The 23,841-nt window shown below is 40.5% G+C and overlaps 1 protein-coding gene across 7 annotated transcripts in view; it reads left to right on the top strand.

Moving 5' to 3' along the window:
* The first annotated feature begins 8,545 nt into the window (after nucleotides 1–8,545).
* The window catches only part of GAS2 (growth arrest specific 2), a 98,250-nt gene continuing 82,954 nt past the window's right edge, over nucleotides 8,546–23,841 (top strand). Inside the window, exons 1-2 of one of the 7 annotated variants that reach the window (XM_037402289.1) lie at nucleotides 8,546–8,820; nucleotides 18,612–18,780. In XM_037402289.1, the coding sequence (XP_037258186.1) occupies nucleotides 18,639–18,780 (142 nt within the window). In that variant the 5' untranslated portion in view covers nucleotides 8,546–8,820; nucleotides 18,612–18,638. Of the gene's footprint in view, nucleotides 8,821–9,236; nucleotides 9,378–14,116; nucleotides 14,137–18,336; nucleotides 18,358–18,611; nucleotides 18,781–23,841 lie in introns of those variants that run through there. The other 6 variants (XM_037402287.1, XM_037402283.1, XM_037402288.1 and 3 more) reach the window with 6 other exon arrangements.

Below are 23,841 nucleotides of genomic sequence, written 5' to 3'. Positions count from 1 at the left end.
TGTTGAATTATTTCTTAATTTCACTGTCCTGTGGGCTCTTGTGACTTGTGACAGATGAGGAAAAAGCAGCATACTAAATTAAAGTTCACAGAAAATTATTTTTAATACTGGAATTCTGACTTTGCTTTTATAGCAAGCATGGCTATAATGTTCACAAGGTTAAAAAACTAGCTTTCTATCTATAGCTTTCTCTCTTCATTGTTGGTTTTGGGCATCTGGTTTCAAGGTTGGTCTGAAATTTGATCTTACTCAAATTCTCTCAATGCCTTTCAGCAACATATGTCATTAACGAAGGGAGCTGGGTCTCACCATTGTTTGCAATTTAGCCTATGACAGGCAGCAGGAAAGCAGAACAGTTTTGGCCAGCCCCAATTAGCAAAACATGCCCAAGGCATAGGCTATAGCATAAACAGAGGTATGTCAGGCTTCTCCCTAGAAGGAAACCAATGGTGTACACTTGGCAATGATGCTTTGTTTTTATTCTGAACAAGAAACCTGTTGGACAAAATCAACTCCTTATTTTGACATTGGTATGGTTAACAGCAAGGATAAAGAATCATTCCCAATGAAGAAGGAAGATAAACGAAAAGGATGATCTGTGGGTTGCAGGTGCTGAAGAAACATTTACACAAAATAATCACTTTCTAAATAAAAAATGTACAGAACTACAGAAGCATTTTTTAGTCTGAAAAAAACATACTAAAAAAATAAAGACTTTGTCTTTTGCCAGCAATTAGATATTACTTTATCGTGTTTCAGATTGTAATGCTATGAACTGGGAAGATTCTTCTGAAGGAAACTGCCATTCCACAACATGCCTTTGCATGAAGAATTATGTCACAGAGATGATTCTGGAATTGAGCAACTTCTTCACAGCAAGAGGAATGCTTGCAAAAGAGGTAATACATTAAAGTAATATTTATCATTTCTGTTGACTCCTCAGTCTGTGACATCAAAATGTTTAATAGCTGCCTCTTACTTCACAACCCTCATGAGATACACTTAATAATCATCTTATGTATTGGAAGTCTGAAGCATCTAGAAGATTAAGTAACTTTCCCAAGATCACACACAGATTTCTTGTTTTGTTATGACAGCAAGTGATAACCAGAGCCAAGAATATTCCCAAAACACCTTACTTCCCCTCTCTAATAGCATATTACCAGATATGTGGTTTGCAGGATAAGGAAGAAGGAAAGAGAGAGAAGGGAAGTATATGCAGGACTGTTCTATAAATTGAATTATTAAACCAAGCCCATCTTTATATAGTTCTCGCTGCCCACTAACGTCAGAATACTTTACAAGACAAAGTTTTTATGAATATGCCTATTCTACAGATGGGAAATCTGAAATAAAAAGTGATTCGACAAAACTCATGTGACAGATACATTTGCAGGGCTGGGAAAAGGAATGGAGTCTCCCAACCCCCTTGAGACAGGAATAACTTATAGTCATTAAATGTGCTGGCATTCATCCTGTTTCATTTGGCAGTGTAATACAGTGTGAAGGGAATGGTGTTCTTTCCATTAGGAATGCTTCGATGATGCCACTTTAGTAGAAGAATGAAAAGGAATGCTGGACTTGAAGCATTCCCTAAGGTGTAAGACTGACTGTTTGAACTAAGCAGCTGGAGAAAGAAACCCAGGAAAATAGAAATAGAAATAGTATCTCAACTATACCTTCGGAGGAAAATTAATTTGTAAAGTCAGTGGAGGGTAAGGTTGATGCATAAATGCTGAAGAGTGGTGTCAGAAACACCAGGACAGAGGCTGGGAGAAATGTGAGGGTAGTGTGGAAAGAAAATTAAACTCACAGAAATGCAAATGAACACCTAGTTTTTCCTGTAAGGACCCATCTATGTCACTTCCATTATGTTGCTGGCCAGGCAGTGAAGCTCTTGAATTTCATTGTTACAAAGGCAGGTTTATTACAAGTTACTTGTTTTGTAAACGTGCGTCACTTCAAATGGTGTAGAATTAATTATCTGCCATTTTTTACTACATGGACAGAGAACGTGAGAAAAGAAGTGAACTTGTGAGACAGCCAAAGAATCTGCTGCTTTATGGAGTTTTCATATGGAAACAGGGTCCTAAATTGCCGTGCAGAAGTTGTTCCAGTGACTAGGCTGGAGTATCTCTATGAAATGGCTATATTTTCACTAGGTAGCCAGTAGGGAAGTAAGAAGACGTATTTGTCTTCCAGAGGCCTGTACAGAGATACCTCTGTATGTTTCAAACCAGACTTGCTTCTGATTTGAGCTTAGCATTTCCATTTAGGTGTATCAGATCGTTAGCTAGCCTTTTGAAATACATTTTTCCCCATTCAATAAAATATAGTGATAATGTCTTTAAGAAGTATGGACCGGGGTAGTGTGGGAAAGTATTGGTGCGGATATGATGAGCTTATGAAGACCTGGAGAGGGGTCCATAGGGCTGTTAAGAAAAGATTCAAAGCTATATGTATCTACAGTTCTCTCACATTTGGAATCACTGCTGATAATTTAGTTCTTATAAACTAGGTACAAAAACCACCTCATCTGATTTCATTAACATTAAAAGGAATTTTACTGTAGGTAATATTAGGGACAGAATTGGGCCTTGGTTTATGCTAAATAGGAAGTCAACAAAATATTTTCATACAAAGGCCACTAACAAAGGGAATAAGTTAATAGGAAGGGAAATTCAAACAAAGAATATTAAGGATTTTAAGAGAAACCTAGGTATGTGTCAGGAGAAGGACTGCATTGAAAGACAAAAAGAGGGAAGGCAGGATGGTTTTGACCAGCCAACGTGGTCAGATGTCACTACACTGTTAGAACATTTTCTTGTTTAAAAGAATTTTTCAGTTCTTGAATAATGAATTGGTCTGCTCGTATTCATGGTCTGGAAAATTTGTGACTTGTGAGAAACTGTGACGTGGACATCTGGACTGCTTGTAAATTGCCTCCCAAAGCCAGTGTTCATCTGTTTATTCCTATGAAAATTAGTTTGTGTATTTGAGTCAGCTGCTACAAGAAGCTGATAAAATGATTCCAGAACACCTGTGATACAAGAAGACAATGTTGCTGTGGTAGGTGTTGGCCTCCTTAGATACTCTTTTTCTCATTGCTGTTTTTGTGCCTTTGGTACTTACAATCTGATGCTTCTATGTGACCTTAGCACCTTATTTTTAGTGACTTTTCCATCCCAAGTAGGAACCAACCACAAAATCTGGCTTTCTTGTAAAATATAAGGAACAGAGATCAAATGAGCATTTCCCCATCACTTCATTTACCTGTGAGCTAGTTCTGATAGGAATTTGAGTTGGTTTCAGTCGCTATATTGTCTCCTGAGTCACTTCCAATTGCTACGTTGTCTGGTAGGGATCACAGTGCAGTATGAGCTGTAGTTGGACAACGTTTCAGTTCTGTATGTGAGTTGCTTTCACTTCAAGGAAGGTGTTAGGAGGCCTGTCTAATCTATCTAGTCATTTAAATGATCTCTATCCATTTAGTATCTGAGATCCTTGTATTTAAGAAGGAAAAAATAATAACAGTCTGTCTTGTTAATGTTTAACTCGCTGGTTTAGAGACAGATCGTTGCACTTTAGTTGTCAGACACAACACAGAATCTGGCCTGGTAATCACTGTGTTAACCCCAGTGGTTTTTTGGCACATCAACTGCATGCTCGGTACCCATGAATAAACTATTATGACACTTGGCTGAAAACCAGCTTTCTATATAAATGTGAATTGTGATGTCTTCATGACAGTGGTGCATATTCCACAATGTATGTTGCAGTGATGCATGTATTATACACCTGTAGCTTTTGAGCAGTTTATATATGCTGGTCATATGTCACAGTATGTCAATTCAAGTATGTGCACTCCATGATGACAGAAAACTGTCTGTTATTGGGTCAAATTTCATTGAGGTGTTTTCCTTAACATTGGTGAATATTATTCTGAAAGATTAGAAGCAGGTGTGTTGTAGTAAATATGATGCAGAGGAGACAGTAAACTTGATTTTAGGCTTACAATGACCAAAACTTGTTCTTACATTACAGCAGTCAGTTGCGCATTTAAGATTTAAAAAAAAAAAAAAAAAAAAAAAAGAAAGAAAATTGTAATTAAGTCACGTATAATAAATAGAAAGTACATCTCTTGCAGAGTAAGTTTGTGAGATGGAAGAATAGAACATACTATATTTATGGTGAAGGAATTTTTTTGCAGTTTATTCGTAGACCTTTAAAATGAATATTCTACCACAGGTTTGAAGAAAGTTCAATTGATTACAAAGTCTGTGTGTGTTGAACTGAATTATCAGAGGATGAAATTAACTTACAGCATGCCTTATTTTCATGATAATTAAAATGAAAAATCATGTGTAACTGAATTAATATTAAGTTTTACCTATTCATGTTTTCTCCACATGTTCTTCAAATTGCCAAATACTAAATACATTTTAAGTAGGACTTACATAATATAATCCAACAGTTTTAGGAAAAAATGTAAAATTAAAAGGTACCTGGTACCAGTTAGTACAATATATTTCAGTGAGTTCCACAAGGAGATATTTATTGATCACAGGCCAGCAAGGTCACTGACTACTCTGCCTTTTTTAAAAGTCAATTCTTTTAATTTTTTTTTTTTTTTTTTTTTTTTTGCCAAGCACTATAACATTGGGACAATGCTTGGTCGTTTATGAAACATTCTGTGCTCATTGTGGCTGCTCATACTCTAGCAAGCTGACTCAAGTATTGGCAGTTTTGAATCACCTCTGACTCCACATCTTTTGAATTTTAATTTCTGTGGTATATAATGAAAGAAAGAACAGAGTAAATATATTTCTGTCTTCCAGATCTGCGTGAATTTCAGTTAAATAGTTTAATTGTTCAGTCCCTTTAGCAGCAAGAAATCAACAGGTATTACATTCTCTACTCAATATACATTTTATTCATAGTTTCTGCTACTCACCCCAGTTGCTGTCTCCCATCCATGTCTTCTTAGCTGACCAAGGCATGTCCTGTTTAATGGCTGTGTGTGCTTTAAGAGTTGATACAGAATTGGGATGCCGATCATAAATTACATAGTAATCATTATATTTGACTGACATTACACTGGTCAGTTAGGACACTAAGTACATAATGAAGCAGGAGTATTTGGGAAATTTGCAAGGTCACTAGGAAAGCGTGATCTAGAGATATGCCAAACCAGATGCCTGTATGTCTTCTCCTACTAAGAACTACATCCTTCTCTCTACATTCTCTCTCTCCTGCTCTGTTTTCTTCCTCCTGCTCAGTGGCTACTCCTTCAGCCCCCTGTGCATTGATAACCCTTTGATCTAGGTAATTTTCCCATTTATAAGTGACCTGCAAGGTACATTCTTAAGAAAATCCGCACGATGATATAACATCCACAGGTCACCAGAGATGGTTATTATAAGTCAGTTTTAGAAAAGGGCTGAGGAATTTAATGGCTTAAAATGGGCCATTGTGATCATCTTTGCTGACCTCATATTCCCAAATTTGATCTCTAATTATCTATGCATCAAGATTTATAATGTGCAACCAAATTAGATTAAATACTGCAGAATCTTTAATCCTGAATTTTTGTCCCAAATCATAGAAAGTTTATGACATCTTTAGATAGAATTTGCTGCAACTCAGCCAATTATCCACATCTTCTATCTCTTTTGAGAGTTAATATTCCCTTTCTACTGTTAAAATTATCTAAATGACAATGTGTAGAACCATTTTGTCTTAGTCATGGTGGTAATTTTGCTCAGATTTCCTTCATGTGCATATGACTACCAAATGAGCTTTACCTTCCACAGTCAATGCACGTTCTCCTGCTCCCTCTCTCCCCTCTCTTTCCTATGTCTGTCTTCAAATGATCATTTATTCATATGCCTGATCATTGTGTTGTCTGTTTGGAAGAAGACTGTGTCAAAAATATTGTTGGAACCTGTAGACACTGTAAGTTGCAAGTGTGGGGAGCTAAGATTGTTCATGTAGAGAAGCGGCGAAGAAAATAATAGCATTTCAGAAGGAAACTTTGAGTTCTTCCTCAAAGGTTAGTGAGTATATTATTGAAATAGCCTTATGTAGAAAATAGAAGTGTACTGTGGCTTCAAAGTTATTGTGCCAAATTTGAAAACTAAATTCTAATGCTTAAGTGCAAAACAGAGAAGTTGTAGTCCTTGCGTTCGTAGCTGCGGTGTCACTGCTGGAACTTCCATACTTCTATACATTTCAGATGATATTTGGCATTGTGCTCCTCTCAGTCTTGCTTGTATAAGACTTGATCTGACCTTCAGGTTTTTTTATTTTGCTTAACTGCTGTACTGGGTGTTGCACATTGCTCGTTCAGATACATTCTTTATGAAACGATGGTAAGAAACTAATAACTGAAATAAAAAGAGGTAGGAGAAGATCCATAGGTTGTGTATCTATGAATGTATGCGATTTTACTACCACCTGATTTTAGATTATTCTTTGGTACAAACTGACCATATCAGGAAGCGCATAACCAATTTTGGCTTCAAAATCTTACAACTGCTTTTTCAGCCCTTCCCACTGGTACATATGCAAATTCACACACAAGATTTATTGCATGACGTCTGGAAAAGCCTTGGCTTAACTCCCTGCATAGAATTGCTCCTAAAATTGATAGAAATCTTGTAACTTCAGAGTACACATGAACCTTGAGAAGCTTTTACTGGCGACACAACTGCTGCTTAGGGGAGGGGAGCATTTTCCAACTTCTCTATAAAGTGACAGGATTTTTAAGTATAGAGGACACCTTAACAGAATTGGTCTCATCTCAAGCTGGTTTTTATATTGAGGTGACACATAAATTGGATTTAAATTGTTGCTAATTATTTAGAAAAAATCTTTCTGAAGGTCAGATAAAACCTCTGTAAGATAATTAAGTGCATACAGGAATCTGCTCATCAGCTCAACATCTGTTCCACCCCAGTGCATTTTTGGGATGTCTGAGGACATTTTTCTTACCTCTGCGCACAACCCCCCCCCACCCCCCCACCCCCCTTCTTTCCCTGACCAAGAAATTGGATGAGCCAAAGAAAACAGTCATGGCCAGGGACATCCAGATTTATCTAAACAAAACAAAACTAGGATTTCATTTAATTCTGGGCTGTTACGCACATAGTACCTGGCTAGAGCTCACCATAGCTAAATACATCAGCACACTGATGAATGCTCTCATTTAAGTAGCACTCATCACAGCAGTTAATAGTCCATCAGAACGGCATCATACGAGTATAGGAATATAATAAATAACGAAAGATGTGTGTATTCTGATTGGCTAGCAATGAACATCTGCTGCTCAGAGAAAAGGAATTTGCTTACAGTGCAATTATTGAAAAATAGCCCGGCATTAATTGTGCAAATCATGTTTTCCCAGCAGATCAGAGTACAAAGAAATGAATGTAACTAAAAATTAAGGGTCAGCTTGATGTGCTTTTCAGCAATCAGGTTAAAACAATTCTTTGAGTATAATTATACGTAATGTGCTTTTCCTAGAACAACTTAATTATTTTAATTTATATATATTGATAAAATAAGTGGGTATACCACTGTGAAAGAAAAATAAATGTGCTGTTTGACTGGAGCACTCCTATGGAAAGTGATAACATGATACCATGAGGAAACTGAACAAGACAATCTACATCCATGCATTAAGAGATGCAGGAGTCTGAACATCTGTTTCCCGCTATTGAATTCACAAAAGGGGCTTCTCTGGGCAGGGAATGAGTGAATAAACAGCAGTTGGAGAAGGTTATCCCTGACATTTAACAAAATGTTGAAATTTCACGAAAATGATATAAGGTGAGAACGAAATGACTGAAATAAAGGTGTGCTAAGAGTTAGCTTGGCAATCAAAGCGCAGGCATACAAGAAGAAGCAAAACCCTTACCCATCACTGTGCTTAAAGTGTAATTTAAGAATGATTGATGTATGAACGGCATACGTTTTTTGTTCAAAAGAGACTACCAGGTAGCATGTAATTGTTTTGGTGAAATGTACAATGAAACAGTTCCCCAAGATGTTCCTTTAGCTGGGGGTGGAGGAGTGACAATTAAAAGAGGTGCTACTAAGTGTTAAAAAATTCCAGACACAACCAGTAAAATTAAAGAAAAGGAGAGTTTTATTTTGGATGTGAAATTTTCCTTTCTCCTTCCACCCTTCATTCTTTTTCCACAATAAATAGTCTTGGAAAGAGAGTAATAATAATAATAAAAGAGAAACGGACCCAAGCACCAACTCACTGCCAAAGGCTGTAATAGAATATCTCAGCATTTCAAGGGTAAAATCAGTGTGAACTGCGTTTGCCGTCCGTCTGAAAAAAAGTAAGTTTGTAACTTCCGTTCAGTCTGTGTGGACTGCTGGAGTATAGGAAATCGGTTTCGGAGAGGGAAAAAAAAAAAAAAAAACCAACAAAAAACAAAAAGGGGGAAGGGAGAAAAAAAAAAAAAAAAAAAAAAAAAAGGTTTCCCAACGAGAGCGCGGAGCGGACAGAAGTATGAAGAGCGGCAGCGCGGCTGTTGCCGGTCTGCGCTGCTCAGCTCGGGGGCACGGCGGCGGCTGGAGGCGGGGGGCAGCGAGTGCAGCCCCGGGGGCGGCGGGGGGAGCCCTGCCTGCCCGCCAGCCCGCCCGCCCCGGCAGCGAGCACCGTGTCTGCCCCGGCGGCGGGGGCTCGCCCGGCCGGCCCCACAGCTGAGCCCGCAGCCCAGGTTCCTTTAAATCGAGGGCGTTTCGTGCACTTCGCCGGCTGCCTTCGAGTTTAAGGAGCAAGGGCCCGGGGAACCAGGCGGCAAGGTGAGCTTCGCCTGGCGGTTGTGGAGTAGGTGCTGTCGTTTCTTTGTCACCCGCCGCGTCCCGGGCTGGCCGCGGGGGTCCGCTGGGGAAGTGGCAGGGCTCGGCGCCGGGCCCCGCACGGCCTGCGCGCTGGGGGCTTCCTTCTGTTTGGGGGGTCTGTGGTTTTGCTGTAGGTTTGGGGTTTTAGTTTGTTGTTGGTTTTGTTTTGGTGGTTGGGGGGTTTTTGTTATTGTTACTGTTTTTCCCGCTCTCTGGCTGTCCGGCGTTTGAACGCATTGCGGGGGTGGAATGAGAGCGGCCGTGGGCGTCGCGGGGAGCCCGGAGCGGCTCAGCCGGGGCTGGCTGCGGCTGGCCCGGGGGCTGCTGGCGGGCCGCCCCGGGCATCCCGCGGAGGGTCGGGGGCTGCGGCGGGTTTGCTTGGTCCTGCCCCCGAGGGGCAGAGCTGGAAGCAGCGCTTCTAGCACTCATGGCAAAGCCATTAGCTCAACCTTACTGCGGAGGGGCCCCGCGGAGGACAAACGCATCCCGGCGCGGCGCGGAGCCGGGCTCCCCAGCGGGTGAGCGCGGGGGGGCGGCCGCCGGGCGAAACGCGCGGGCGGCGATGGGGTCTTCGCGTCTCGGCTGGCTGTCGCCCGCCGTGCGCGCCCCTCCGCGCCCCATGGTGGGTCTTTGGGGAGGCTCCGGGTAACCCCGGGTTGCTGGTGGCGCGGGGAGGGGGTGCGGGAGGACGGGGAACGCGAGCCCCGGGGTTGCGGCAAGTGTCGGGTGGGAGGCGGCCAAGTCCGGCTGCGGTGCGGGTGGCTGCGCCCGGCCGGCCCCCTCCGCTGCCCCGAAGGCCAGGCGGGATGAGACCCTTCTCATGCCGACAGCCGGCCTTCCAGCTTCTGGCTTGCCTCCTCAGCTTCTGCATTCAAACCTCGAGAGGGCAGAGACTGACTTTAAGAGGGCTGTGTTTTTCGCTGGTGCTTAATGTGTAAGAAACGAAGGTTGCTGGTTGCCTTACCTAGGGTTGCCATCAGCATCCCACTGCTTTGGTGTGTGCCAGCCGAGCCCGCTGGCTTGCTTTTGGGGTGCTGGGAAGGATGCATTGCAGTCTCCCCAGCGCACTTCCAGCACGCTTCTGACATTGCTTTGAAATTAAAATGGAACAGAAAAAATATTCTTTGCTTTCCATCTACATTAAATTATGAACGGTTCCTTCATGGTGGAGTAGAAGCTGTTCCAAGTGTAGTGGTTTTATGATGGTTTTGTGATGTGGATTGTGATTTAATAGGAAATTAGCTGACAGTCACAAATTCGTATCATATGGCACCATAGGCCATCTGATCAGCATTATAGCGTGGTACCCGTGTTGGAACCACAGCCAAACCTAGATGGAGGTGGTGAGGTGAGGAAGAGTCAGTACTGTCCTTAAGTTCTAGATCTTACTTATTTTAAGCTACTAACCTATTTGGTTATTTCATGTATTTTACTTACAGCCTTATTTAAATTTGCACGCTCACTATGCTAAGTACAACTTCAGCTCCCCTTTACACTTCTTAGTTAGGCTTCACACTAATTGTAGGATGGGATTTAGAAATAGAACTTCATAATTAAAACCAAAGCTGATAATTGAGACACAGCTTGTAATACTGTCTGCATGGTGTGCTTGCAGCAAGAGTCATGTTTATACTCCTTGGAAGATGTGATATGTCTGTTTAAAAGTGTACTTCCTTTTCTAGTTGGTGGTGCTTGAAACTTCTTTTGTACTAATTTTTAATGGCTGTTTTGCTTCGATGAGCAGAAAAACGTAATCGTAAGAGCCAGGCAAAGAGAAGTCAACTTGAGAGTTTTTGGACCATGTTAGGAATCGGGCTCAGTGTCCAGAAGTTGTAATTTTATGAGCAAGTAGATATTGAACATTCTTTAAGTTTTGTTTTGGTCTATGTGAGAAGGACTTTTTGCTTTCCTTTTGGTAGAGGAGACATTATCAAGGCAACAAAATTGTTTCTACTAGGCATAGTCCTGAAAACGTTTAGGCTTCCAATGATTAGCTCAGATTTTTAAGTGCGGTTAACTTCATTTTGGTCTGGCTTCAGACCAAAGGCCTTACAGGTCCAAAATATTGGTAAGCTGTTGTGCCAGGTTCCTCATCCTCGGCTCAAAGCACTGCACACATTTGTAACACATATATTCATAATGTAAAGGACAAAGGCTTCTTGTGATTAAAGTTTACTTTATCAGTGTAGATCACATTTTGATGTAAGCCCTTAAAAATTCTAATTGATTAATGAGTTTCAGATGGTGGTTCCCCTCCAGTGCCCCTCCCCCTGCTCCTAACATGTACAGTATGCTCCAAGTTAATCTGGGAAAGCTCCAGAAACCTTGGGCTAAATTGGTTGTGGTATAGTTTATAAGGATAATAAAATAACTAGAAAAATTGCATTTCCTTACAAAATATGCTTGCTGCATTTGTGAGCTTATGTTTTATCTGCTTGTTTATGGTAGTGAGAAAAGTAAGGTTACACATATATGTATTTAGGATGATGTAGACAGTGACTTGTGTCTTACAGAAGGGAAAGCTCTGCAGCAGCTCTTGAAGAGGAGCTATGCGATGTAGTAGCAGAATCACTTTAAAACTGACTCTGCTTGCTTTTACGTTTGTAAAAGGACACAGTGAGAGTGATTACTATTCTGTAGTAAACTGGAAATTGCAGGTGGTAAAGATCGACTGAGTAACATCTATCAGTGAGTGACAGGTCTCTGTGCTTTTCCCTACTGCTTCTTTTAGTCCATTTCAAGGATTTCAAGTGGGGGAGCTTTTAACTTTTCACTTAGGGAAATTATTCCACTGTCTAGCAGATCTCACCATAGGGAACAGTTTCCTAACATTAAAAATATCAATTACAGAAGCTGTTAGTTACCTCTGTGGCTCTCAAAGGAAGGCATTCATGTATCTTCCCCCCTGCCCTTTCTGCATATATGTGTGTGTATACACATAGGTATGTATATGGGTGAGAGGGTGGAAAAGCAAGAGCAGCCTTTAGTTTGTGGACTGATGATCTACTCTCCAAATGTGAAAAATATGCCAACATTGAGACAGAAAAACTGAAACAGTTCTCAAGTGTGAACGCCTTTATGCTTGGATGTGCTGCATGTGTAAAACTGGCACTTGTTTATGTGAAAGCGGTGACTGCAACTGTGGGTCCCAAATCGTGGGCAGCCTCGTTTCTGCTTGCACAAATGTGCGCTGCAACTTCATCTGTTTATGAACATAGAATCTCTTTATTTAAGCCTCTTTTGTACCCAGCTTGCAGTTACAGTAAGTGCATGCTTCACACAGTCCACTTAAGCACTAGTAAAGTTTCAAAAGTTCTGTTCTTTTCCATCTGTTTGAGGTGATTAGAACTAGCAGGGAGATCCAGCAGAAACCCTTGCCAGATACTCATGAGCTCTGTTCTGGCTTTTGATCGCCTGTCTCCTCTCTTTCCAGGATGGCAGCTTTCCAATAGCATTACCTTCTCTCTAAGACAGCAGGAGATTGTCTGCAGTTATAGCCGATACCCCTCTGTCAAAGCCAATGTGCAGTCTAGTGCTCAAGTTCCAGTTCCTTCAGAGAAAAACTGTTGCTGCTCTTGTCTAGGTTGCTGTCTGCTTTCTCAGCCACTGACTGTAAAGCTATTGCACAGTTGCATGCATGATGTTTTGTTTCTTCTACAACTGATAGCTACTGCGCTTCCTCAATCATATTACAACAGACCTTATTTCACAAACTTAAAGCCTGCAAATATAATTCTATGAAGACTTTTAAATTGCTTCTTTGAACCCAGCGTCCGAGTAGAGTCATGCCATCTCCTGTTCCAGTTGTTCCAGCTTTGTCGAGTTACTAGGCCACTGAATTGGCGTATGTGCCAATCTTTGGTCCTGGATAAGTCTGGTTTAGCTGTCAACTAAACAGAGCCAGTCGATTGGCTTGCCTGCTAGGTGGTAGTGCCGGGGTGGGCCAAAACAACATCTGTGGCACAGTGTCTCAGTCACGCTGGTATGGTGCAACGGGCACATCATGTAGGGCCTTTGCGTAGGGCCTTTGCATCAGAGATGATTGGATCGATCTCTATACAGAGTTCTACATTTGCTTTATGACTTATTTCTGCCTTCCCCCCCCCCCCCCCCCCCCCCCCCCCGGTGTAACTTGTAAAATCTTTTTATTCTTTTCTAACTGAATAGAGATACAAAGAAAAATGCTTGTTTTGCTGGATACTTAATTTCTATGCTAATGCTTAAACCAAGTCGTAAAGATCAAGTGGTTCGGCAAGACTTCATCCCTCACCTGGAAGATTTGTGCCTACTAGGAAGTGAAAAGGAGTGATTCAAGCTTCCTTTTGTTTGGGGACTAATGCGCATGTTGCAATTAGGAACCAGGCTGAGGCAACAGTGAAACTCACTCAATACAGAGAGCACACCATGTAGCCAGCAGCTACTTAGTGTAAGCCATTATGTGTGTATGATGCAGATAGATGGGTAATTTGGAGTAAAAACTTATTGTGTTGTATGATTAACTCACAGCATGGACAACATGTATTTTCTCTGTATGTATATCTATGCATACATGCACACATATATATACATTTTCACTATGCAGAATAATTCCCCCCCCCCCCCCCCCCAATTGTACAGTTGAAGAGTACTATTATTACCACAATTTTGCAGGTAAGGAAAGTGGTTGGAATAGGAAATGTAAGTGAATCCAGGGATCTGCAACGGTGAGTGCCTAACTGTGCAGCCAATTTTACTTTTTGAATTAAACAGTCTTTGCCTCCTGTGTGTTTTGAGTAGAGTGTATCATTCTTGAATCCTTTTGTTCTACCGGTTAACCCCAACAAAAGCCAGTGGAATTACAGAAGATTACTCATTTGATTCTCATTGCTTTGACTTGATGATCACTGACAATAATCAGCAGATAGTGTAAGTTACACTGCTGGCAAAATACAGTGAGCTGCAATACACAGAAAACTAAATGTACTACTGTAAAGCAAAATAAAAACTTCACTGTGTGGTAGAAGCAACTGGAGCGAAGTATAACCTTTCAGTGTGTTGAATCTGTTACATGTCACTGGGTGTACTGTAAACTATCCCACACTGAATTCTTCAGCTAGACAATAAGTCTTAAGAATTTGAGATGTCCTCCTCTTATTGACAGAGGTGGAAAAAAAGGCTATGCTGCATAAATATAACGTGTAACAAAACAGAATGAAGAGTAGTTGAAGACCTTTCCTTGTCTGCTTTCAGAATAGTAGGGGGAAGAAGTTGCTTTTTGAGGAACAAAGCAGTTAAGAGGTGAGTTTTGAAAAATGCTTCTACATATCACATCAGCCTCAACAGTTCATAAAGAAGTGTTACATTCTGTAAAATATTTGATGTGTTTGTGTTGGCTAGTATTGGAGAGCTGTATATATGACTATTTGATGTTGTTGTTAGAAAGTAGTGAGATTAGGAAAACCAATATTTTTTGGCTACTTTGTTCACACCTTATGTCTGCCAAAACAAAAGATGAAGTAGTTGTTGGAGCCCAAGAGGCTTGCCTCAGCTTTGGTGATCTATCCTTGCGTGCTACTGTCTACCTCTGTGGCAAGTTGGTCCATTTCTTTGACCAGACTGCTCACTATTAAATTGCCCATCAACTTTTCTCCAGTTCACAAGAAAACAAATATGTTAAGATGTTTTAAGGAGGTGTTGTGGTGGTACCCGAGTGAGTTCAAGAGCCTGGCCTTGGCTGCAGATAGAGTCTTCAAAGGGGTCTTGAAGGAGCTCAGGACCCCCTGCTGTCACCTTCACCTGACTCACTCAGTTGAGTGGCTTCACATATCCTAGCTAGCATGTGATGAAGTTTTAATAGTTAATGTATGGGCTATTACAGTTGATGAAGCAGATGAACATTTTAATGGAGCACTTAAGTATTGTGGAGGCTTAAGTTAAACTTAGTTCTAAGTTCAGTAGTAATCAGTGTTTGCATAAAGAATAATTAAGGGTCTGATAGGTTCTGATGCTTGCAGTTTGATAACTGACCCACAATATCACTTGTGACCACACAGAATATGTGACAAGAGTTACAAGGGACAAATTGCACTTTGCTCCTTGAAGGCTGATTTTTATTTACTTTAAAAATCCAAAGTAGGAGTTTTGTTGTTTTGATTCTAACAAGAAGGTATTTTATTGAAGGATATGGTAGGCTTTCAGACAAGTAGCTGGAAGGGGAAAATTCATTTCTTTCAGAAATGGAATTAAGGAAAACTTACACAGAGGTAAGGTCGGTTTGTGATTCATCTGTGATTCTTCAGGGTTCTTCTCAGTGGATACTCTTCATTAGTGTTCCTTGCTTTGCTTGCCTGCTTTCATGTATTGACATTATTGTGAATTCAGGGCCACTATGTCAAGCAGAACTAGTCCCAGTACAGAGATGCCTGAATCATTTTCAGCTTCTAGAGGATTTTGTCATCTGCCTTTTGTCATCTCTCCTAGTTTCCTGCCCTGAGAACCCATGTCCCATTAAAACAACCTTAAACTCAGAATACCCTTCTTGTCTCTGGATCTTCTCTCTTCTTACTACCACAGTGACTATGAAGCTCAAGCACCCGAGACTCCTCTGAAATCAGAGCTTTTTGTTCTCCTGCTTTTCTTCCTTCAGTGAGTCTCAAAAGTTTCTTGAGACCTTTACACAGCCTGGTTGCTGGGTTTTATGAAATCAGAGGTAGGTCAGCATGAGATAGATTTGAAGACTGCCCTGTATTTTAGAGACAAACTGAAGTAACATCTCAAATTCCATGCTCTGCATCTCTGCAGAGGTCAGCCTGAAGCATAAACAGACTGCAGTGCTTGTTTTACAGGCTGATGGCAAAACCCAAACTGCCTCCATGTAGCTGCTCCAGAATCCTTCCCTGTCTTTTTTTCTAGTCTTAAAGAATTGCAGCTTTCAGACCTTAGAATTACTTCAGCCCCACCAGTGGCAACAGCCTGTATTGTATCTGGCTGGCTGTCAGGTATATTATCATGATGTTGGTTATTAATTAGCTCCAGATTTCACAGGGTACTTATGCATGGTCTTGCAAGTGATAAGGTAGGTGGACCTTTCATGAGATGAAGGAAAAGGATCTTGCCTCTATAGTTTTCTTCTTAAGACAGTCCAACTCGGCATGTGTGTCATGTGTTATACTCCTAGCAGGGCAGACCCTGCCTCAGGTTCCATGATGAATATTGCTGTGTGCATCCTTGAAATATAATATTTTAGAATAATTTAGGTTGGAAGGGACCTCCAGGAGTCACAGAGTTTAGCCCTCTCCTCAAAGTATATAGGAACTGGGAAATTGTTTCCAGTGAAGAGGTGCAGTGTCTTACTGGCTCCTTTAGTACAATGATGCTTCTTTTTTTCAGGTGTATTTTCCTATCTGTATGTCAAAAGAAACAAATTGCAGGAGTTTGTTTCCTAAACATTTAGACACGTAGGTGTTAATAAACTGAAGAAATTGTGCCAAAAATGAGGTGTTTTTATTTGGCTGTATTTGTGTATTGTATATGAAGTGAACATTCAGGAATGAGAAAAAATTTTAATTACTTTTTACTGATAACATTTCAGAGGTGATTCAAGAGAATAAACTAGTTTCAGTTCTGGTTCTCACAGTATCAATGGAGTTTGTAGACTCCAGAAGTCAGTAAAAAGAAATTATTTTAAGACTTTTTTTTTTTTTTTTTCTGGAAAGAAAGTATATGGCAGAAGTATTTACACTTGTCTTCAAAGGTTATATGGGAAAAATCAAGGTGGTGCCAGTTACTCATCTTGCCTCTGTGTCCATCCAAAATGAAGCAGTGATTTGAAGCACTAAATTGTGTAGTCCTGAGTGACAAAGAACAACTTTAAATATACGGTCATCATAGTTTGTTAGCTGTTAGTATCATCTAGTCTGAAGGAATCTGAGAGTGATTTTCTGCAGAGCTAACAGGCTGAATCTTATCCCTCCGCTCCCTTGCACCCCACCCCAAATGAGCAGGTATGATTTGCATTTAACCAGGAAACCATAAATCCAAGCGGACATTTTTACACAGTCAGTTTTCAGAGTGGAGCTTTGCTTAAATTATATACCTCAGTCTGCCTTAAACTCTGCTTTCAAAGGAACTTTGATGTATATGGTATTTTTGTTAGAAAAAACTTAAAATCTACTGATAATTCAAAATGTGTATTTATACAGGGGAATAAAGACTTTGTAATGTTTATTTCGCCCCCTACCCAACTGAGAAAATTGTCTAATTTCAGTAAGGAATATCTTCATAGTGAAAGTTGCATCTATCTCAAGGGCAAGCCAGGCTTCAAGATTTGGGGTGAGGTACCCTCAACAAGAGCTTAAGTAGAGGTTGTTGTGAACAAGTAGTGTAGTTAACCAGGGTATGGTTTAAAAATGCTGGAGTATTTTAATGTAAGCATTAAAATACGCCACATAGCATTTCATGTATTTGGAAATGTCGGTTACAACACAGTTTTATGGAAAGGCGTTTGCTTTTTACATTCAGTAAACGTTTTCCTTCTTTTGGCAAAATAATTATTTTCAGTATTGTTATTCCAGGCCCCAATGAAATAGTATAATAAATGTTCTTTTTTGTTGTTGTTTTTGAAGTCGCAGATACCTCTTACCTGACTCCAAAGGTATGCAAAGGGCAGACAGAAGCTATTTGCAGAGTATCATAAGCTGAAGCCAGCTGAGTTGTGCAATCACAGTGGGCACAGATCAGCCAGGTGACAGTAGGCAAAGAACTAGTCCTTGTGGACCTCCCACCCCCATTAATGTCTGTCTAGTGCCACCTGTTTAACACCTTGTGACTGCTAGCTGGTGGGACTGGGCTTTCAGCAGGCTACAGCCTACCAGGCAAGGCACTATCTCAGGTCACTGCTCTGAGCATCAGGGTCCAGGTCTGAGTTTCTTTTTAGAGAGAAAAATAACCTTGTTCCCTTAGCACGCTTCTGCCGCAGGTGAGGGAATTAGTCTTTCAGGAGCAGAGGTACAGGTCCAGTGGGTCTAATGTCTCTGGCTGCTGCAAGCCTTGCAACACCTAACTAATATTTATCGCATGACGTAATGCCTTACCTGGAAGTGAAGTTTCAGTAAGTTGTCAGTGAAGCCGAGGAGCACATGTATAAAAAGTGGAAGTGAGAGGCATGGGTGGCCAGCACTAGCTGTTGTGCTGCTTTCTGATGGAATTACGCTGTTCACTAACTGTCTTTGGTGTGGGGTTTGTTTTTCAATTCTTCTGAAGCTGTGGAACAGACTGATTCCTTTTTGTTACAGCATTTGTTAATTGTTAATAACTTTGCTGTAGTAGTGTAACTCAGTTGTTCCCATGTTTTTGTTGGGTCTGATCCAAAAAGTCTCTGAAGCTTTCCATTTATTTTGAATGGATATTGGATCAGGCACCATAGTGAGTTGTTAGCTTTGTGTAAAATGTTTATTTTGATTTGACTTTAATCATTCCTTGCAGACTATTTGGTTATGTCTTGGCAACGTGTGTAGCTTGGTGAGTACAAATGAAGTTGATGTTTATCTGTGTGGTTTAATCACTTGCCATGTGATAGATTAACAAAACAAAACTTCAGTCATCGGTATTGTATTTATGTGTTAGATCCACATCTGTCTGTCTGATATCTAATTTCTTAGAATTATAGCTACTGTTACAGAGTACAATTCTAAAAACAGAACCCACAAAACTTTAGTTGGTATAATAAAGTACTTTCCCCCCCCCCCCTTCTTTTTTTTTTTCTTTAATATAAGAAAACAGGTACAGCAAGTGGATAAGCAATGTGCACTGCTCTGAGCCCGAAGGCACGTGGCCCTGGCCTCTCAGATATGCATCAATACAGTCAGTGGCTTGCAAGTCGACATGAGGCCAACTTGTTGCCAATGAAAGAGGATTTGGCCCTGTGGCTCACAAACCTACTGGGTAAGATACAATAAGGTGGAATGCGGATACTGGGCAGTAAGAGAACTCTACATCCTGTTAACTGGGAAGTCAGTCCTTCACACTGTTGCATTTCAAAAATAAATGTAGTTCGGATGAGGTAGCTACCTCCACACAGTACAACTGTTAACAAGCTAAAAAAAAAATAATAAAGCTGATGAGTTATTTACCTCCACGGTGTTTCTGTGAGTAGCATAACAGAACTGTATTATTAATTTCATCTTTATTTTTCCTCAAATTTCCTTTCAAATGTTCTTTTGCACGTGTTTTCTGTATTAATATCATTAAGCTGAAGGGTGCTAACTACTGCCATCACCATCTTCCATTTTTTTTGGTAGGCCTCCTAAAGAGTATGGGTGTACTGATTGTATTGAACAGAAAGAGCCATTAAATAGTTCTTTGCTGACCAAGCAGTCCAGTGATTGATAACTGCAGCCCAAGGCAATGCATGCTAAGACTTGTGGAAGCTTGTGTGTAGAGGGGTCTGACCTAGTGGCTGCAGCTGGGACCTGGGTATTTACTGGTTGCAGCTGTACATTGTAGTGTGTGAAGCCAAATGATGAAAGAGGATGCAAAAGCCAAGAAAAAAATCAGGTACACATGAGGAGAAGCAAATGAGAATATGTCCCTGGCAGGAAGGAGAGAGACAGCTCTTTGGGATATACGACTCATTCAAGAAGGTGGAATTTAACAGCTATGAGCCTGGAAATAGCTTGTTGTTTGTTAGAACGTTCAGGGGAAAGTGGCTTTTGTGTGATGACTTGCACAATACCCTATCCTAAGGGAAACGTGCCAGCAGTTCCTCTCATTTGAACAAAGAGGAGAAAATATTTCAGAGGAGATGATGTTTACATGAAGCTTTCTTTGACGTTATTTTGGAGGAGAGGTTGGATGAGCATTTTTAAACTATTGTGTATGGTTTTGGGGGTTTTTGGTTTTGTGGTTTTTTTTGTTTGTTTGTTTTTTTGCTGGTTTTTATAGTGTGGTGTGTTTTGTTTTTTTTTTTCCTTGGAAGTCTGTTCTGGTGAGACATCGGCAGTGTCTTGTCTTGGCAAATGCCGTAGCTGAACCGCCTCAGTGATATACAATAATAGAGTATGCCTAGCACCTTTCATTGTATGTTCCACATGGCTGTATTTCCTCTTTTTAAGAGGAAGGGAAATATCACTATGTTATGAGAGGTGTAGTCAGTAAATACAGTGTTAGTAGAATGCAAGAACGTGGTATTTTGCAGGTAGGAGCTACCCTTCTTAGAGCTGGAATAGTTAATTCAGAACTTCAGTAGTGGACTTGTTTTAAATTACGTCTTTGTGTGGTACTTGCATTTAAATTAATGAGTTTTGAGGATGAAATTGTCTAGGCAATGCCAGAACAAAATCTAGAAATCCTGACTTTCGTTCCAATTGCCACAAGACAGCAATCCAAAAGGCTGTTTTTTGAATTAGAAAAACCACATTCCATTAAGGTTTTAATGTATTGTTTAAACGATTTAGACAATGAAGTTTTAGTGAACCATGCTAAAACAAATAGAAGCTTGTTTGCAGTTCATAACAGAGTTCTCACAGTGACATGTTTAGGAATGGGGTCACTTTTTTTAGCAAGAAAGTAGCAACCAGCAGGAGGTTCCGAAGTGCCAACTATAATTAAAAATCTGATTTTTCATATGGAAACGAAATTTGGCACTGCAGAACTAAATGGGCACAACCTTCTCTTAATTAAGCAGCATACAGAGTTCATTCGCTTAATGCGTTCTCCTGCACCTTCTCCCACCAAGCCCTTCTTTTCTCAGAGTTTGTCCTGAAGAACTGAAATTATAGCGATTTGTTAAAATGCTTTGAATTCCTGTATAGACATTGTTATTCAAATTAATAATTCAATTAGGTTAAAATTCATATTCAAAATAAATTAAGTGTAACTGAATTAAAGTAATTAATATTCATATAGATATATTAACTCAGAATTTAAATTTGGTTTAATTACTGTATAATTTAGGTTAACTATAATGAGAGGAAGGACGCATGAGCACGTTGCTGTACGATAAAATAGGTACAAATTTATAGCATGCCATTGCCTAGTGGTAAAAACTTGTTTATACTCTGTCGCTTTCAAGCATTCAAAAGGATAAAATGATAAAGAAGATTTTGGTTTGTTCTGGTTTTTATTTCCTCCGTGGGAGAAATAATGTAATTTGCGTTAATGGTCAGTAGATTTTTCACATGCATGGATATGCAGGTAATATTCTGTGTATCCACACCCTAGTTTGCTCTGCACTGTAACTTGTGTGGCCTCAATGTGTCTTTATGCCAGTTTTAATGCAGTAGGATTTCTCAGTTCATAAAGAAAATGAATAGACATTTCAATTAGTCTTTGCCATGTTGATTCACGTTTCATCTCTATTTGGTTCAGTCATTGGTACTGTGACTCAACAAGGACACATAATCTTTTCAAATAAATGTAGATTAAAAAAAAAAAGTACTTTAGGCAGGAGTAGGGCTGAACCTCTGAGGTAGTTTGATCAGTTGGTGGTATTTTTGGAAATTTTTGTGGAGAGGCAAATAGGTTCTACATAGTGTTTCTGGAAGCTAAAATGGTGACAGTTTTGCAGCAGCAAAGCCTGGTGTGGATTTGAAATTGCAAACTGGAAAACGCTAGAAGGATATTGCACTTAACGATACAAATGCAAGGTTTTGCTATTGGATGGAAATTATGCATAGCTGGAATTTGATCTAGCCTGAGTGATAAACTGGAAGACTGAGATACATGGCGCAGCTCAAAAATAACACTGTAAGAATTCTTAACCCTGAGACTTTGGATGTTTTATTTTCATTTAGCATGGACACTGTTGTGGATTTATTTAGTAATTGTTAGTACTTTTGTACACATTTTGCTAATTATTTTTGGAACCATGTCAGAGAAACTCAGAGCTTCTGAGAGGATCGTTTGTCATTAAAGCTCCATTGCTGAATAGATTTTAGCTGTCTGTACTCTGGGGGCTGGAAAAAGGACATTGCAGTTGAAATCAATGTGTCAGATGGGATTAACTCATGCAATATTGTACATTACGGTGTTCTCAAAGCAGGGCATGCCAGTGTTGCAGGGCTTGGGGTTTGCAGGCTGGGGAAGAAGACTGGAGCTGTGGATGTTGTGCCTCTTAATTTCCTTTCCCTTTGCTGAGAGCTGGTGGCTCAGTAGAGAGATTCTTGCAGTGACAAAGTTATGGAGATGTGTCTACCCAACCATCTTGAAAATCATGATTATCTCTCAGCCTTGTTTTTATTAGGTTTAGAGCTTGTGAAGCGCTTGGCATTGCTTTCACTGCTGACACAGTCCAAATCTGTTACACGATCTAAATATTGATTAGAATGCTCTTGTGGATACTGAAAACTACTGTTCCACCTTGAGCAAGCTTCATGTGGGAATTAACACAGTTGGGCCATGGTAATCTAGCAGAGGCAAGATGGTAATTTGAAAGCAAACTGGGTTGGTTTGCCTGCTGTACTCTCCGGTACTGTCTTGTTTTGTCTTGTGTGTCTGCAGAAGTGAAAGGGCTGACATCAGGGGCAGTGAGCCTCATCACCAGTCTGTAGTTGGGGACAGGTACAGAGGAATAGTTTCTGTTTCCCCTTTGGCTGTTGTGTAGAGCTCTGATAGTTTTTCCCATTCCCAGAGTCCATTTACCAGCTGCAGAGGGTTATATTGTCAGTTAATCCATCCAGTTTCATTTAGCACATGGGACCATGAAACAGACCTGTACGATGCGCTCTGGGCACATGCCTGGCCTCCAAGGTTTCAGTACTGAGGCCTCTTCCTTGGAGACCTTTCTGGGCTTCAGGACCTCATAGGTAATGCTGAGGAATTGGACATGTAAATGTTGGATGTTGTATGAGGCATATAAAGGTTGCTTGCGTGCAAAGTGAAGTCGGCATGGAGAAAAGGAACAGAGAGGTGAGGATGCTGGGAGAGGCACTGAGCTGTAGACCAGGCTTGGAATTTAAAGGTGTGTTGAAGGAGGCAGAAAGTTTGGAGTATAAAGCATGCTAAGTCTTCTGCAAGAAAACTGTCTTTTGATTCTTAATAAAAGCAAAACCAACTTCATCTCGGTGATCTTGCTTGGTGTTTTTATCTTAAGAGGATGCTGTAGCAGTACCTTAATTTTCAACATTGGCAGGTTCAGCTCAAGGCAGTGGGAAATGCAGGTTTTGAATATCTAAATGTCAAGACATATCATAATACTGATACTGCATCAGTGCCAGCAGAACTACTACAAGTTTATTTAGTTGAGTAACTTTACAATTTTCTTGAATATCAACATGCCTTAGGGATTGTTTATATGTCCCATTTCAGGTAATGCTGCAGTGCTATCAAGACTGTTCCTCCTGCTGTCAGCTATTGTACGAAACAGAGTAGCGTTGTCAGAAGAGAACCAGTTTTGCATGTGCATAAAATTATTTGCCTTTGTTTTCTTTATTTTTATTGTTTTCTGCTATGTTGGGTTCAAATGCCACAGAATTGAGAGGGTCAGGAGGAGCTGTTCCACTGATCTTCAGTATCGTAGAAGCTCTTCCTACCAATGCGTTTCAGAGATTCACCCAAGTGAAACATTACTATTTGTAAACTACTGGTTTTGTCTTACCACGGAAGCATAGGATTGAAAAAGTCAATCAGCTAGTTGTGAGGCTGGAGTCAGTGTCTTGCATTATAGCTGTTAAACTAAGGTATTACACCAACCGACTAGATTTTGGTATTTTGTTCTAGTCTTTGAGTCCCTCCACCTTCTTCTGAAAGCTCTGGTTGTCTGAGATGGCCCTTAGGGAATGTTTGATTTTCGACCTCTTGGGCACACGCCTTTGGCGTGGGCTCTTCTTAGTTATTCTTTCACAGACCTCCCAGTCTGGTTGCATTAGGACCCCCAGGACTGGGTGGCCTTACAGATAGCTGCCCACTGTTTCCAAGTGGTAGGTGTTCAGGTGTAACAGTTCGTCTTTTTACAGGGGCATCTGGTGATTGCGGTAAAAGAGAGGGTAAGCAGTGCTTGCAAAGTTC

The sequence above is a fragment of the Falco rusticolus genome, chromosome 10 (genome assembly GCF_015220075.1).
Source record: "Falco rusticolus isolate bFalRus1 chromosome 10, bFalRus1.pri, whole genome shotgun sequence".
Classification (NCBI taxonomy): Eukaryota; Metazoa; Chordata; class Aves; order Falconiformes; family Falconidae; genus Falco; species Falco rusticolus.
This window is presented reverse-complemented; position numbering and strand designations above follow the sequence as displayed.